Below are 14,541 nucleotides of genomic sequence, written 5' to 3' on the forward strand. Positions count from 1 at the left end.
AGTACATTGTCTAGAAAGGACACTACACCTGTGCAAGCACTTCTATTCCACAAACCATGGGCTTTTTAGAATCTATATTTCACAGACGTGTGGAATTGCAGTGCAACTGAAGTTACCTCTCCAAACTGTCTAATGTCCAGTGAGTTCTATGTACTCTATATCTATGAGTATCAATTAAGCACAGTAGGTCAATGCATCTTTTCTGGGCCTGCTCAGACGGACAGTGGGAGGGAGGAAGGGTGGGGATGTACATTCGGCTCTCACAGGCTCATGGTAATCTTATAATGAATTTCCTTTCTTATACAGGTGCATCCTATTTCTGCACTATAGCTGTGTGTGCACTTACTATGTAGCCTAATGTGCATGCACTGCTGCCTTGAAGAAATACAGTTTTACTGTATTGTATATTGTATTGGAATCATGTATTGCACTGCATTTTATTATATTCTATTGTAAACTTCCTTGTGGGACAAACAGAATCTAACACATGGTGAAACAGGGTAGGTAGCTAGATGATTCATAATTATCTCTTGTTACAATAAGTATTCAAAGATACTTATGTTATTCTTGGTAAAATCAGCCTCTATAAACCAATCACTCAACTGCCCTCTCTCTCCCCTCCTGTGTGAACTTGACTATGTATAATCTCAGCCGAAAGCACGTAGCTACATTCTGAACTCTAACCCTACTACCTCTACGACTTAGTCTCAGACACATAGAACATCCCCTAGACTAGAGTAGATGGTCCAGGGTTGTGTAACATTATGTAAGTCCTATCTCTTCCCCCTTCCCCCAGATGTTGACCACCATCTTCCTTAATCCATTATGATTCTGGGGTAAAACTGTATGGTTGGAGGTGAGGGTAGGCTATACTGTGCTGAATTTCTTGAGTCATTTCACTGGCAAGTTTGCAAGTCTGGCAAAGTAGCCATACAGAAATGGTGGATTGAAATTGCAGCCATTCTTTCTGCATGGACTATATTCCAGATACTATTGTCAAACGATTAATCTAAAAACCACTGTGTAACTGTGATATCCAAATGAAGTTAATGGAACTATTTTCCATTGTGTTCATGGATAGGGACTCCCTTTGCAGGTGTAACATGTCAGAGTGTTGTCTTCCGTCACCTCTTCCCTCACATACCTCTGTCTTTTCCAACAGGCTAGCCCTGGGGAAGAGTGTATGGTTTCATAGCGTGACTGTGCAAAGGTTTCTCTTCCAGGTCGCTGTTTATAGACCCAAAAGGCCATGCCCTCTGTGTCAGTAAAAGAGTGGTTTTACAATGTGGAGCATGCACAGGGCCAGGTCCAGGTCACATGTCATTCGCCAGGCTGGTCTTTCCTTCCTGGTTTCTGCCAGGAAGTTGTAATTGTAAATGTAACACTGTAAAAGAGCAACTTAGGTTCATCAGTCATGGGAAAAACACAGGCCTACTAGGAACAGTATGAGCTGTGTGTGTGCGTGCGTGCGTGCGTGTACATACAGTACATACATACATACATACATACATGTACATGTGTGTGTGGGACTATGTGTGTATGCATGTACGTGTGTGTGCATGTATGTGTAGGTTTGTGTGTGTATAGGTATGTGTTACTGTACATACAGGGTAATCTGCAGTAAGATGGTTTATGGGCTAGTCGACAGTGACGCAGATATGCCAGTGAAGCTCTATCTGATGGATTCTGAGTGACAAGTACTGTAGCCCAACCTGACACTATGGCCTATAGCCTACATACTGTACCTGTACACAGCAGTTACATATACACACACAAATACATTTTGGATTGGGAACTGTGAAAACTGACTTTTTAAAGATTTTACATGCAATGCTTACACTTCTTAAAAGGCAGAGCGAGAGAGAGCGCGAGAGAGATTTTGCCAACCCTAAAGGGTGACATAAGGAAGGATCTAACATAGCCCAGTTTATATCAAGAGATGAATATGACTGATAGTTAACATTAATATTTTTGTAAACAACATGATCTACATATCTGACACAATACTACACAAAACTAAAGGTACTCTCTGGTACTCATACTCTGAAGGGTATGATGACCACATTGGAGTTTGTCAAACAACACATGCATGTGGCTTTTAGTAGTGAATCTTCGGGGTGTAAAATAACTGTGAAAAGCACATCAAAATCCCTGTGCAAAAGGTGTTGCATCTATAAAAACAGCCTTTGTCAGTTTCCAAGTCTTCTTGTAGAATGTGCCTAGTGACAGATCTATAATCAGCGTTCATTCTGCCAATATAACATTAATCTATGGGGGGGTGAAACGCAAAACTGACCTCTGATCGGCATATGGGACAACTTTATTCCCTATGCACGTTGCAAGCGATGTACCCTGAAGCGCCGATTACAACGATTGGTGGAACAAGCTGCCACTCAAACTAACCATTCCCGCTGTTCCTTCGCTGGGGAAAGCATTTTCGACGTCAGAACCTCTCAGTGGCGCAACGCACTGCCACCAAGCGAAACACGAGCAACATGTAACGGGCAAGTAGAAACCATACACCATTTTATGTAATGGTATGTGAAGGTGTATAGGAATACGTATTTCGTAGGTTAAATCTGATGCGTAAAAGAGCAGCAGATATATTCGAAGAGAGGCGAAACCTGCTGCGTGTAAAAGTGGGAGGAAAATAAACTTTTGGAGGTGCTGAAATGTTTTTGATTATAACAGAAGAGGCGATTTATGTTAGGAGTGGGAATACAACTTACTAAGAAAGTGCAAGACGCTATTCTGTATCAATGCTAATTGACAGGCGCAACTTTAGGCGATGGCGACCCAGACGGAAGAGAAAACGCACAGTGAGCTAACGAATACGGGACAGTGAGCGAGGCCCACGGCTGGACAAGCCCTTCAGACCCGCCCAACAATCGAATAATATCCCAGTTGAACTTGGGGAAAGGGGAGAGATTGGACAGCTAGCTTTACGCAGCGCAACGAGCTGAACATATACCCCGACTTCACTACAAGCAACTGAGAAGTGGAACTACACGTCTGCTGTGCGTAAATTGGAGATGATACGGCTTGTTATGATTAACAACGTTATCTAAAGGACGGCGATAAAGGTAAATACAGCCAGCTGATGTGGCCAAAGCACTCTTGTAAGCTACTCCTGCGGCAACACGGCCGCTTTAATTCAAAGCGAAGCAAGAGACGGAGGGAGTGAACACTTTTGGCGTTTATATTTTCTTATCTACCTTTTATCAATATGGGCGAGAAAGTCGACTCGAAACGATCGACTCCGGTGGAAGGCTGTTTGGACGGGGAGAGCAGCAACCTCAGCGTGCTCAACTGGGAACAAGTGCAGCGCCTGGACGCTATCCTGGCTGAGTCCATCCCAATCCACGGTCGCTGGAACTTCCCAACCCTTGAGATTAAACCGCGGGACATAGTCAAAGTGGTCCGGTGTCGCATGGAGGAGAAACGCATACATGTCCGGGAGGTCCGCCTGAACGGTTCCGCGGCCAGCCATGTTCTCCATGAGGACAGCGGGTTGGGATGGAAGGATCTGGACTTGATATTCTGTGCCGACATGAAAGGCGAGCTAGAGTTCCAGACAGTGAAGGATATAGTTCTTGATGCTTTGCTAGACTTCTTACCCGAGGGAGTGAACAAGGAGAAGATCACACCAGTGACCTTAAAGGTAATATCACTTTTATTATCAGTTGACATGATCATTTCAGATCCATACTGCTGGTTAATGCAGTTTATTACGCAACAGTTTAGGTGCGCAAATGTTTGTATGAGCATTGCATGCTGCGTATCATGGCTGCGTTACAATGCAACCAGTGAAAGTTATGCTCCAGTATAAGAATGCAATACATTAGTTTTACATTACAATGCAACCAATGAAAGTTATGCTCCAGTATGAAAATGCAATACATTCGTTTTACATCTTCATTTCCACTCAATGTGCTTACTGCAATAAGTTATGCACCCTACAGTAGCCTATAAATTACAGTTATGCCAATCCACATAGTATCAACATTCATTTATTTGCTGTAGGCCTATGATGCATTCAGAATTCTGCCCTGCATTCTAAGCTGCATGGTGATAAGGCTGCAGATAGTAGAAACTGTGGTTTCCACTACAAAGAGGATTCAAACTAATCCAATTGGTACGGGATCCGCTCATTTACCTAGATACCTACTTACACATGACCCAACACTAGAGCTGTCCAGCTGACCAAATAAGGGAGAAGATTACCCTCTGTTCAATGCAAAACATATATGGTGTTTCTCAATATGCATACTACCGTGCTCCACACTCTCATGCTCTGAGTGCATTCTCCGAGGATGTTCCCTGTGTGGAGAGTGTGGAGAACGCATAAAACATTACATTTGAGCAGCACTCGCACTCCCCCTATTGTATTACCTCACGCTGCACATCCCCATTCACTGAACCTTCTTCCAGCCAGGACAATAGCAACAGAAAAAACAAGATTTACACAAAGCAAACTTTTTATTCCATAACTATCACTTAGCTATATGTGAATTGTAATTATCTAGCTAACCAGATAGTTTAATAGGCAAAAATGACCTAAAACTAATGTTATACAAGGTAGATGTCAATTCTTCGTGGGTAGCTAGCTGTACATTCTTCATGGCCATCTAACTAGCTAATAGTAGTAGCTAGCCAGTTAGCCCTATTAACTTACCATGGGCTTGCGATCTACGCACACTACAGTGGGTATTGTAGGCAGATAAACATGCCAAAATTAACACAGTGGGTGTTTCTCAAAATGCATACTACCGTGCTCTGAGCACGCAAATTGGAGCATGGGAGGGTCGGAGTATGAGTCCAAATCAAAGTATGTGAAACAGAGCATGGAGGGCAGTTCTCGAATGCATACTCTGTTTGTACATATTTTGAAGCATGCATCGATGCAAGCTTCAACGGAAAGTATGCAAAGAAATATGACGCAACCACATAACAAAATTATGCAACATTTATTGAAATCAATGGCGGCCATTATTTGAGCTGAAGTGAGAGAAAAAATTAACTCAGACTTCGGAAAGAAAGGTTTCCTATTCACATCTCATATGTTGCCTGACTACAATATTTTATCTTGATATGTTAATAAATACATGCTGTGTTAATTTTGGCATGTTTACCTGCCTACATACTGTAGATCGCAAGCCCATAATAAGTCAGTAGGGCTAACTGGCTAGCTAGTAGTACTGTTAGCTAGCCAGATAGTCATGAAGATTTGTTAGCTAGCTACCCATGAAGAATTGACATCTATCTTGCATAACATTAGTTTTAGATCATTTTTGCCTGTTAAACTATCTGGTTAGCTACATTATTACGATTCACATATAGCTAGCTGATATTTATGAAGTAAAATGGTTGCTTTGTGTATATCTTGTTTAGTCTCTATTGCCATTGTTGTCTTGGCTGGAAGACGGTTCAGTGAATGGGTAAGTCCATAGTAAATCAATAGGGCTAACTAGCTAGCCACGAAGAATTGGTAGCTACCCACGAAAAATTTACATCTACAGTACCTTGCATAACATTCATTTTAGGTAATTTTTGCCTGTTTATCTAGCTGGCTAGCTAGATTATTATGATTCACATATCTAGCTGATAATTATGAAGTAAAACATTAGATTTTTGTATAACTTGTTTCGTCTATTGTTGCCATTGTCGTGGCTGGAAGAAGGTTCTGTGAATGGGGAGCTGAAGCGTGAGGTAATACAGTAAGGGGAGTGTGAGTGCTTGTCAAATTTATTGTTTTATACATTCTCCACACTCTCGTCCTCAAGAGAATGTGGTCAGAGAATGAAGTACGCATCTGAGAAGTGCCCTCCATGCTCTGTTTCACATACGTTGATTTGGACTCATACTACAAATCTCCCGTGCTCCAATTTGCACACTCGGAGCGTGGTAGTATGCATTTTGAGAAACACCCATGGATTCATTCAATTCAGATAACTGCATCTGACACAGGCAAGAATCACACATGCAAATATTCCATTACCAATAAGTTCTCATAATACAGATGTCAGACATATACAGATGTTTTCATATCAGACAAAGACGAGAACTTATAGTTGTGAGGTAGGCAGGCTACCAGTAACGGATGTGATAAGGATTACATACAGTACCAGTCAAAAGCTTGGACATGCCTACTCATTCAAGGGTTTTTCTTTATTTTTACTATTTTCTACATTGTAGAATAATAGTGAAGACATCTAAACTATGAAATAACACATATGGAATTATGTAGTAACCAAAAAATGTGTTAAACAAATCCAAACATATTTTATATTTGAGATTCTTCAAAGTAGCCACCCTTTGCCTTGATGACCGCTTTGCACACTCTTGGCATTCTCTCAACCAGCTTCATGAGGTAGTCACATGGAATGCATTTCAATTAACAGGTGTGCCTTGTTATAAGTTAATTTGTGGAATTTCTTTCCTTCTTTATGCGTTTGAGACAATCAGTTGTGTTGTGACAAGGTAGGGATGGTATACACAAGATAGCCCTATTTGGTAAAAGACCAAGTCCATATTATGGCAAGAACAGCTCAAATAAGCAAAGAGAAATGACAGTCCATCATTACTTTAAGACATGAAGTTCAGTCAATCCGGAAAATGTCAAGAACTTTGAAGGTTTCTTCAAGTGCAGTCGCAAAAACCATCAAGCGCTTTGATGAAACTGGCTCTCATGAGGGCCGCTACAGGAATGGAAGACCCAGAGTTACCTCTGCTGTAGGGGATAAATTCATTAGAGTTAACTGCACCTCAGATTGCAGTCTAAATAAGTACTTCACAGAGTTCAAGTAAGAGACACATCTCAACATCAACTCTTCAGTGTAGACTGCGTGAATCAGGTCTTCATGGTCGAATTGCTGCAAAGAAACCACTACTAAAGGACACCAATAATAAGAAGAGACTTGCTTGGGCCAAGAAACACGAGCAATGGACATTAGACCGATGGAAATCTGTCCTTTATGTGTCCAAATTTGAGATTTTTGGTTCCAACCGCCGTGTCTTTGTGAGACGCAGAGTAGGTGAACGGATGATCTCTGCATGTGTGGTTCCCACCGGGAAGCATGGAGGAGGAGGTGTGATGGTGTGGGGGTGCTTTGCTGGTGACACTGTCAGTGATTTACTTAGAATTCAAGGCACACTTAATCAGCATGGCTACCACAGCATTCTGCAGCGATACGCCATCCCATCTGGTTTGGCCTTAGTCCCACTATCATTTATTTTTAAACAGGACAATGACCCAGAACACACCTCCAGGCTGTGTAAGGGCTATTTGACCAAGAAGGAGAGTCATGTTGCTGCATCAGATGACCCGGCCTCCACAATCACCAGACCTCAACCCGATTGAGATGGTTTGGGATGAGTTGGACCGCAGAGTGAAGTAAAAGCAGCCAACAAGTGCTCAGCATATGTGGGAACTCGTTCAAGACTGTTGAAAAAGCATTCCTCATGAAGCTGGTTGAGATAATGCCAAGAGTTTGCAAAGCTGTCGTCAAGGCATAGGGTGGCTACTTTGAAGAATCTCAAATATAAAATATATTTTGATTTGTTTAACACTTTTTTGGTTACTACATGATTCCATATGTGTTTTTTCATAGTTTTGATGTCTTCACTATTATTCTACAATGTAGAAACTAGTACAAATACAGAAAAACCCTTGAATGAGTAAGTGTGTCCAAACTTTTGACTGGTACTGTACATGGGTGCGAACTAAATATAACTAAATGCGTGAGAACTAAATTCAACAAGCAGTTGAAGATTGAATATTGAACATAAAGTGAAAATGACACCAGATAATTATCTATCACATTCAAATCAACCCCTGACATACTTTCTTTCTTAAAGTACATTATTATTCCTTACTCCGTCACCTGGCACATTGCCAGACCTAGATACAGAGGATGATAAATGTACTGAGAATAAATGCAGAAATGGACCATGAGACATAATAAACACATTCATCTATCAACATGTTTGGTAATATGATGAATGTGATAATATGATGATAGATATTAGAGCTGGGAATTGCCAGGGACCCCATAATACGATATTATCACGATACTTAGGTGCCGATACGATATGTATTGCGATTCGATGTTCCAAACATATTGCTCACCATATGTCTGCTGCAGAGGTACAAGAGAGAGCATGAGAAAACGAGTTTTGATCAGTCATGGAAATTGAAAAAGTACTGAAAAGAAATTGGCTCCCTATTTAAAAAGAAGATGGAGAACAAGCTATGAAGGACAAATACTGGCTGATACCACGGCTTTCAGCCAATCAGCATTCAGGGCTCAAACCAACCAGTTAATAAAATAAAATTAATGTATTTGTGTCTAATCATTCATTTATTATTACCATTTACCATAGACCGAAAACACATAGATATGTATTCTTATGTCTGTGGTGTTGTGTTTTCAGGAGGCCTATGTGCAGAAGATGGTGAAGGTTTGTAATGACTCAGACCGCTGGAGCCTCATCTCCCTCTCCAACAACAGAGGCAAGAATGTGGAGTTAAAGTTTGTGGACTCTCTGCGTCGCCAGTTTGAGTTCAGTGTGGACTCCTTCCAGATTCGCCTGGACTCCCTCCTCCTCTTCTACGAGTGCTCCGAGCACCCCATGGCAGCCACTTTCCACCCCACCATCCTGGGAGAGAGCGTCTATGGTGATTTCTCCGCCGCTCTCGACCATCTACGCAAACGCCTCATCTGCACGCGGAGCCCCGAGGAGATTCGCGGTGGTGGTCTACTGAAATACTGCCATCTGCTGGTCCGGGGTTTCTGCGCGGCTTCTGGAACCGAAATGAAACTTCTGCAACGCTACATGTGCTCCAGGTTCTTCATAGACTTCCCAGAGGTAGGCGAGCAGAGGAGGAAACTGGAATCCTACCTCCAGAACCACTTTGTGGGTCTCGAGGACAGGAAATACGACTATCTGGCCACTCTGCATGGAGTAGTGCGGGAGAGCACGGTGTGCCTGATGGGCCACGAGAAGAGACAGACACTGGGCCTCATCTCCTCCCTGGCCCTACGGGTTCTTGCCGAGCAGAACGTCATCCCCAACACAGCCAATGTCACCTGCTACTACCAGCCCGCCCCATATGTCGCAGACGGCAACTTCAGCAACTACTACGTGGCCCAAGTGCAGCACGTTTACCCTCAGCAGTACCCCCCTCAGCAGTACCCCCCTCAGCAGTACCCCCCTCAGCAATACCCCCCTCAGCAATACCCTCCGTCACAGTATCCCCTTCCACACCATCCACCTCCGCACCACCCCATGTACACTGCATGGATGCCCTGCAACTGAGTGTGTGACAGTGGACACACACACATACACATAGTCACTCATGGAACGATAGGATTCTCATCCTAACAAATGGATAGATCACAGGATGATGGTTGTTCCTCTCTGTATTCTGATAGAGAGATAAAGAGGTGTAGTTTTGCTTTGGTTTTGAGCAGGATGGAGAGGAGAGAAGAAGAGGCCACTTGGATGTGGTCTGACCCTGGAGAGAAGGCTTTCATCCAGGGCAGAAAGCCAGCAGTGGAGGAGAGGAGTGCAAAAGGAGGGGAGCCAGAACAAGGCTGACCTAAGATGAGGCTGAGGTTGAAGCCAGGAGGCCAGTTTGTCCATGGCTATTAGCCAGTCCTAGAAGCCAGGCTAAACACCTTGCTGGACAAACATGCACCGCCACAGAGTGACAAATATAGGAACATTCGGCTTAGGGCTGAATACTACCAGTGTTGATGATGCAGTGAAATAATGTACATAACCACCTTGATAGTGGTTATGTTTTTGCAAGCAATGGCTTGTATTTGAGACGCTTGAATATACACTCACATACAGTATACTGCCTAATACTCATACATGCATCAAACACAGACACACTCTTAAACATCTCACACACTAGACAGTGCATACATATACATTTACATAGGCGCACACTGAGTGTACGGTGAAGGAAAGTGATCACAGAGAATACTGGAAGTTGTGTACACGTCCTGATTGGTTGGCTAAGAAGACCTAGTGTTGACATTTCTCTGACCAGGGAAAACAAGAAGTGAGACAGTCTGACCGCAGGCAATGCAAAAGAAGAACTGGACATTGTTTACAAACCAAAGATCTATCTTTTAGCTACCCACTATTTGGCTGAACAAGGGGGGAATGCAATATGTATGTGAATATTTTTGCTTTAAGTGCCTACATGTCTAAAAGGAAGAAATAGGTTGTTATATTTTGTGAATAAACCCAGGCCTGTTCATTTTAGACAAAGGACCATGGGCCTTTTAAGGGTGATGATGGTGTGTTACCTGTGTAAATGAATGTATTTTGGACCAGAAAGGGAAACAATGTGGAATTGTTATTGAAGTAGAGGGACACGGTTTTGACCTCTGACTTAGTGTGTCTCATATCGCCCAACTCAAAGTATAATTGGATGATGAGAGAGAGATGGGTTAGAGTGCAAAAGAGAAAGGAGGGAGAAAGTAAGAGATGGGAAGGGGATCAACTCGCGAGAGAGGAGGAGAGTATGTCCTGTAAACTCCTGCAGACTTGTAGTGTCTCTGTCGTCAGAGCATACTGTTAGTGTTTTTACCAGTAGAGAGAGGGGCCTGAAAGTGTATTTCTGAGAGATATTTTAGTGATATTCTAGAGTGTGTGTGTATGGGAAATATGTGTGTTCACAAGGTGGAAATTGTCCTTCTTTGCCATTTTCTTCTTTGTGACATTTCTGAAGTTTCCATGTGTGATGTGAGAAAGGGGGAGAGTAAGCATTTTCACCTGTGCAAAGCTTGCACCTGTTATTTTTAAATAATAAAACATAAAATAATGAACAAAAAGTAAAGATTAAGAGAAGGATATCTGAGTTAACATATCAATAAAGTTTTTTTTATTTTTTATTATCTTGTATTCCCCTTATAAAGATGTTAGGTGCAAACTTTGAGCATGTGAAAATATTGAGTAAATCTAACCCTATCAATGCAGACACCTCACATCATTCTATTAAACCTGTTCTCAGATATCTTATTTTTGTATCAATCTCTATTTTTTTACATGTTGTTTGGCTCATGCCATAGTTTTCTTGATTGCCTCATTCCAAGAGGCTGTACAGAGAGAGTTTGCATGCGTGGGAGAGTGTTATTTCAATAGATTCTATGGTTTTCCCCAAATCCTGGTTGGAGGTTTCCTGGAATCAGGAAGGAATAAGAAGGAAATCCGGATCCTCCAACCAGGATTTGTGGAAAAACAGGGAATTTATTGAAAGTTCCTGTAATTTTGCAACCCTAATGAGACTCATACACACAAGGTTAATGTTCAAATGCAGACACACTTGTGTCTATGGTGTTGCTCATGCAACCTTTTTTATTTTCTTAATTTTTTGTTTAAAAACGTTATTCTCTAACTAACATGCAAAGCACACCGAACACGTTGCGTGCGTGAGCATTGCAAAATAAATGTACACATTCACCCACACAGCACGTGAACGATTGTCTGCGTAGCCAAGCGCTAAAATAGGACTTGGTTCTATTTGAGACGCTCCACACGCTTTAAGTACCCTCCTTATTCAATATCAGGAAGATACAAACACACGTGGATGCTTGAAAGACAAACGGGAAGATATTAATTATAGATAACTAACTAGGGATCCCTTTTAATCTGTGGATTAATTGTCGGAGTAGAGAAGCATATTTGTAGCAATTCTACAAAGAACCAGCTAAAAAGAGGACTATACTGTATGCATATCAGGTAAATAATAACCCAATGTTCATCTCCCAGGACAAACTAACTAGCAACTGCTAGCTAGCTAAATGTCCATGAATGTCTCATGTATAATATAATTCATTCACAGTTGATTTTGGTGTCATTATCGTGTCTGCGGACGCACACGCGTGGCTGATGTAGTCAGCATGTAAGAAAGAGAATGTCTGAGTCTTATTGTTGTGTAAATGTCTGTTTTGATTGCCATCCAATATGGGATTGGTCAAAGAGTTGGAAATAATGTTTAAAGCAACACAAGTGTCTAAGATGAAATACTTTATCATTAAAAAGAAAGGAAAATCAGTTATGCACTCCTGTAGTCAATTATGAATAAACTTAGTATACTAAACATTAGGAACACCTTCCTAATATTGAGTTATTTTCTGCTCATTCATTCTCATTTCGACACCAAACCCACCACTGGTGTGCGTGGCCAGGGCTCTATTTTCATGTCATCCAACAAATGTAAACGCCTGGAGTTTGCTAAACGGCATTGGCACTGGGATTGGAACCAGTGCTTTGGTCAGATGACATGAAAATAGAGCTCTTTGGCCACGCACACCAGTGGTGGGATTGGCGTCGAAATGAGAATGCAGAAAATAACTTCATACCTAATATAGAAAATGGTGGTGGATCTTTGACATTATGGGGCTATTTTGATTCCACTGACCATGGGGCCCTTGTTAAGGTCAATGGCATCATTCACTTTACCCAGTACCAGGACATTTTAGCCAAAAAATGGGTTGCCTGAAACTTGGCCACAAGTGGATCTTCCAGCAAGACAATAACCCTAAGCGCACATCAAAATCCACAAAGAAATTGTTAATTGGCCGCTAAATAAAATTTTAGCAATGGCCATCTCAGTCTCTGGACTTGAAACCCATTGAAAACCTGTGGTTTGAATTGAAGAGCCATAAGCGCAGACAAAGGATATCAAGGACCTGGAAGGATTCTGTATGGAAGAATGGTCTAAGATCCCTCCCAATGTGTTCTCCAACTCATAAAACATTTGAGAAAAAGGCTCAGTGCCCTTATCCTCCCAAGGTGAGGTTTTGAAAGGTATTGAAAACAGGGGTGTCAATAATTTTGACCCCTACCTTTTTGAGAAAACACTTTTTTTAGCATACAATTACAATTGAAGGGTCTGGAAAAGTCAGAGTTTGGTGCTCCTGCTGCCATTGAATGTAATACAAGCTTAGACATAGAGGCGGGGTCATAGTGATTTGCATTAGCAATACACATATAGCAATAGACCACAATTATTTGTCATTCTCAACATGTATAAATATGCCTCTGTGTTTTTGTTTGTAAGCTCAAATGGACAGTGAGCACCTCTAGATCACATTATAGCTCGGTATTTTTAATTATTTTATACAGTCGTTTTTGCTCATCTTTATCAAGGTTGTCAATAATTTCGGACCCAATGGGATGCACTTCCGTCACACGGTCACGTCATGCCATTGTTATGAACGTTCTAAAAAGAAGCCTGTCATAGTGGTGCCCAAAAGTCGACTAATGCCCAGTCATTCTGAAAGGGGGCTAATGACTGTTTAATCTATGGGGAGCAATGTCACTATTTATGGGTTGCACGTTTCGTCATAATATATTTTTTTACGTTCTCTTGAGGACTGATGCCCGACTGAAGGTTCTACTCAATGCATTCACAATGGCCGCTGATGAAGAACAACTTTGCCATCATTATGATGTCGTCAAATGTACTTTAGAGAGATGGCAATGTTGCCATTAGCGAGCAAAGTTAGTCAAAAATAGCTAGCAATGCTAACATTAGCTTGCTGAAATTCGGTACTGTCCCCTCAATCTTAGCTAGCTAGCTAAAGTTAAACTGCAACCAAAGTCAATCTGGTGACATCCTAATAATTATTTTCCTCCATTTGAAGTGTCATCGTGTTTCCAAGCCACTATGTTGCACACGAAATCTTCATCAACGCCCATTGAAAATGCATTGAGTAGAACCTTCAGTCGGGCATCAGTTCTCAAAAGAACGTTCAAAACAATATTATGACGAAAAACGTGCAACCCATGAATAGTGACATTGCTCCCCGTGGCTCAGCTTTGGGCACTGTTCCAATAGGGACACTACCCATAATGCTTGTATCACATCAAGCAGACCGTGTAGGCTTTCCCTTTCACAGACGTCACCCACCATCACCAACCATCACTGGGTGTGTTTGTCAAACTTAGCCCAGGTGTGTGTCTACCAGTAACCGAAAGGTTTCTGGTTCGAATCTCGAGCTGGCTAGGTGAAAAATCTGTCTCTGCAAGGCACTTAACCCTAATTGCTCCTGTAAGTCGCTCTGGATAAGGCTGTTAAATGACGTAAATGTAATGAACTTGAGTGTGGCACTCCCGACAGAGCCCTGTCCTCCCAGTGAGCTGAGAGGAGCTGAGGAGCAAAGTAAAGAAGAGGAATGAGTGGATTTGCTCCAGGCCTGCGTCATACTAATGTAACCAGGACAGGCCTCCAGATGTCACTCTCCCTGGTGACCAACTGGCTCTCCTGGCCCTCTCCCTCCCTCCACTCTTCTTCTGTGTCTTTCTTTTTCCTTTCTGTCATATCTGTCTCACTGTCCCCTTTTCTTTCTGTCTTTCTGTCATTTCTCAGAGGAGGAAAGGACAAAGGGAGTTTTCCCTCACACCTGTTGCTTGAGGTGACTCTTCCTCTCGCTTCCCTCCCTCTCTATGTGTGGTCCCTTTGGGGGCATTAGTGTGTATGATCACCAACGGGAGGGAACCATGGCAATGTTATCCCCT

At 42.1% G+C, this 14,541-nt stretch overlaps 1 protein-coding gene across 1 annotated transcript; it reads left to right on the top strand.

The window, feature by feature from the left end:
• Nucleotides 1–2,468: 2,468 nt before the first annotated feature.
• Nucleotides 2,469–12,057, top strand: LOC121552592 (terminal nucleotidyltransferase 5A-like). Its single transcript, XM_041865550.2, has 2 exons — nt 2,469–3,661; nt 8,434–12,057. The coding sequence occupies exons 1-2, from the start codon at nt 3,227–3,229 to the stop codon at nt 9,316–9,318; spliced, it is 1,320 nt and encodes a 439-aa protein (XP_041721484.2). The 5' UTR covers nt 2,469–3,226; the 3' UTR covers nt 9,319–12,057.
• The last annotated feature ends 2,484 nt before the right edge of the window (nt 12,058–14,541 follow it).

Source organism: Coregonus clupeaformis, chromosome 36, assembly GCF_020615455.1.
Source record: "Coregonus clupeaformis isolate EN_2021a chromosome 36, ASM2061545v1, whole genome shotgun sequence".
NCBI classification, from domain to species: domain Eukaryota; kingdom Metazoa; phylum Chordata; class Actinopteri; order Salmoniformes; family Salmonidae; genus Coregonus; species Coregonus clupeaformis.

Coding starts and splice junctions, on each gene's coding strand:
- LOC121552592 (XM_041865550.2), top strand. CDS start 3,227: ATGGGCGAGAAAGTCGACTCGAAACGATCGACTCCGGTGGAAGGCTGT. Junction 3,662..8,433: donor TCACACCAGTGACCTTAAAG/GTAATATCACTT, acceptor TTGTGTTTTCAG/GAGGCCTATGTGCAGAAGAT.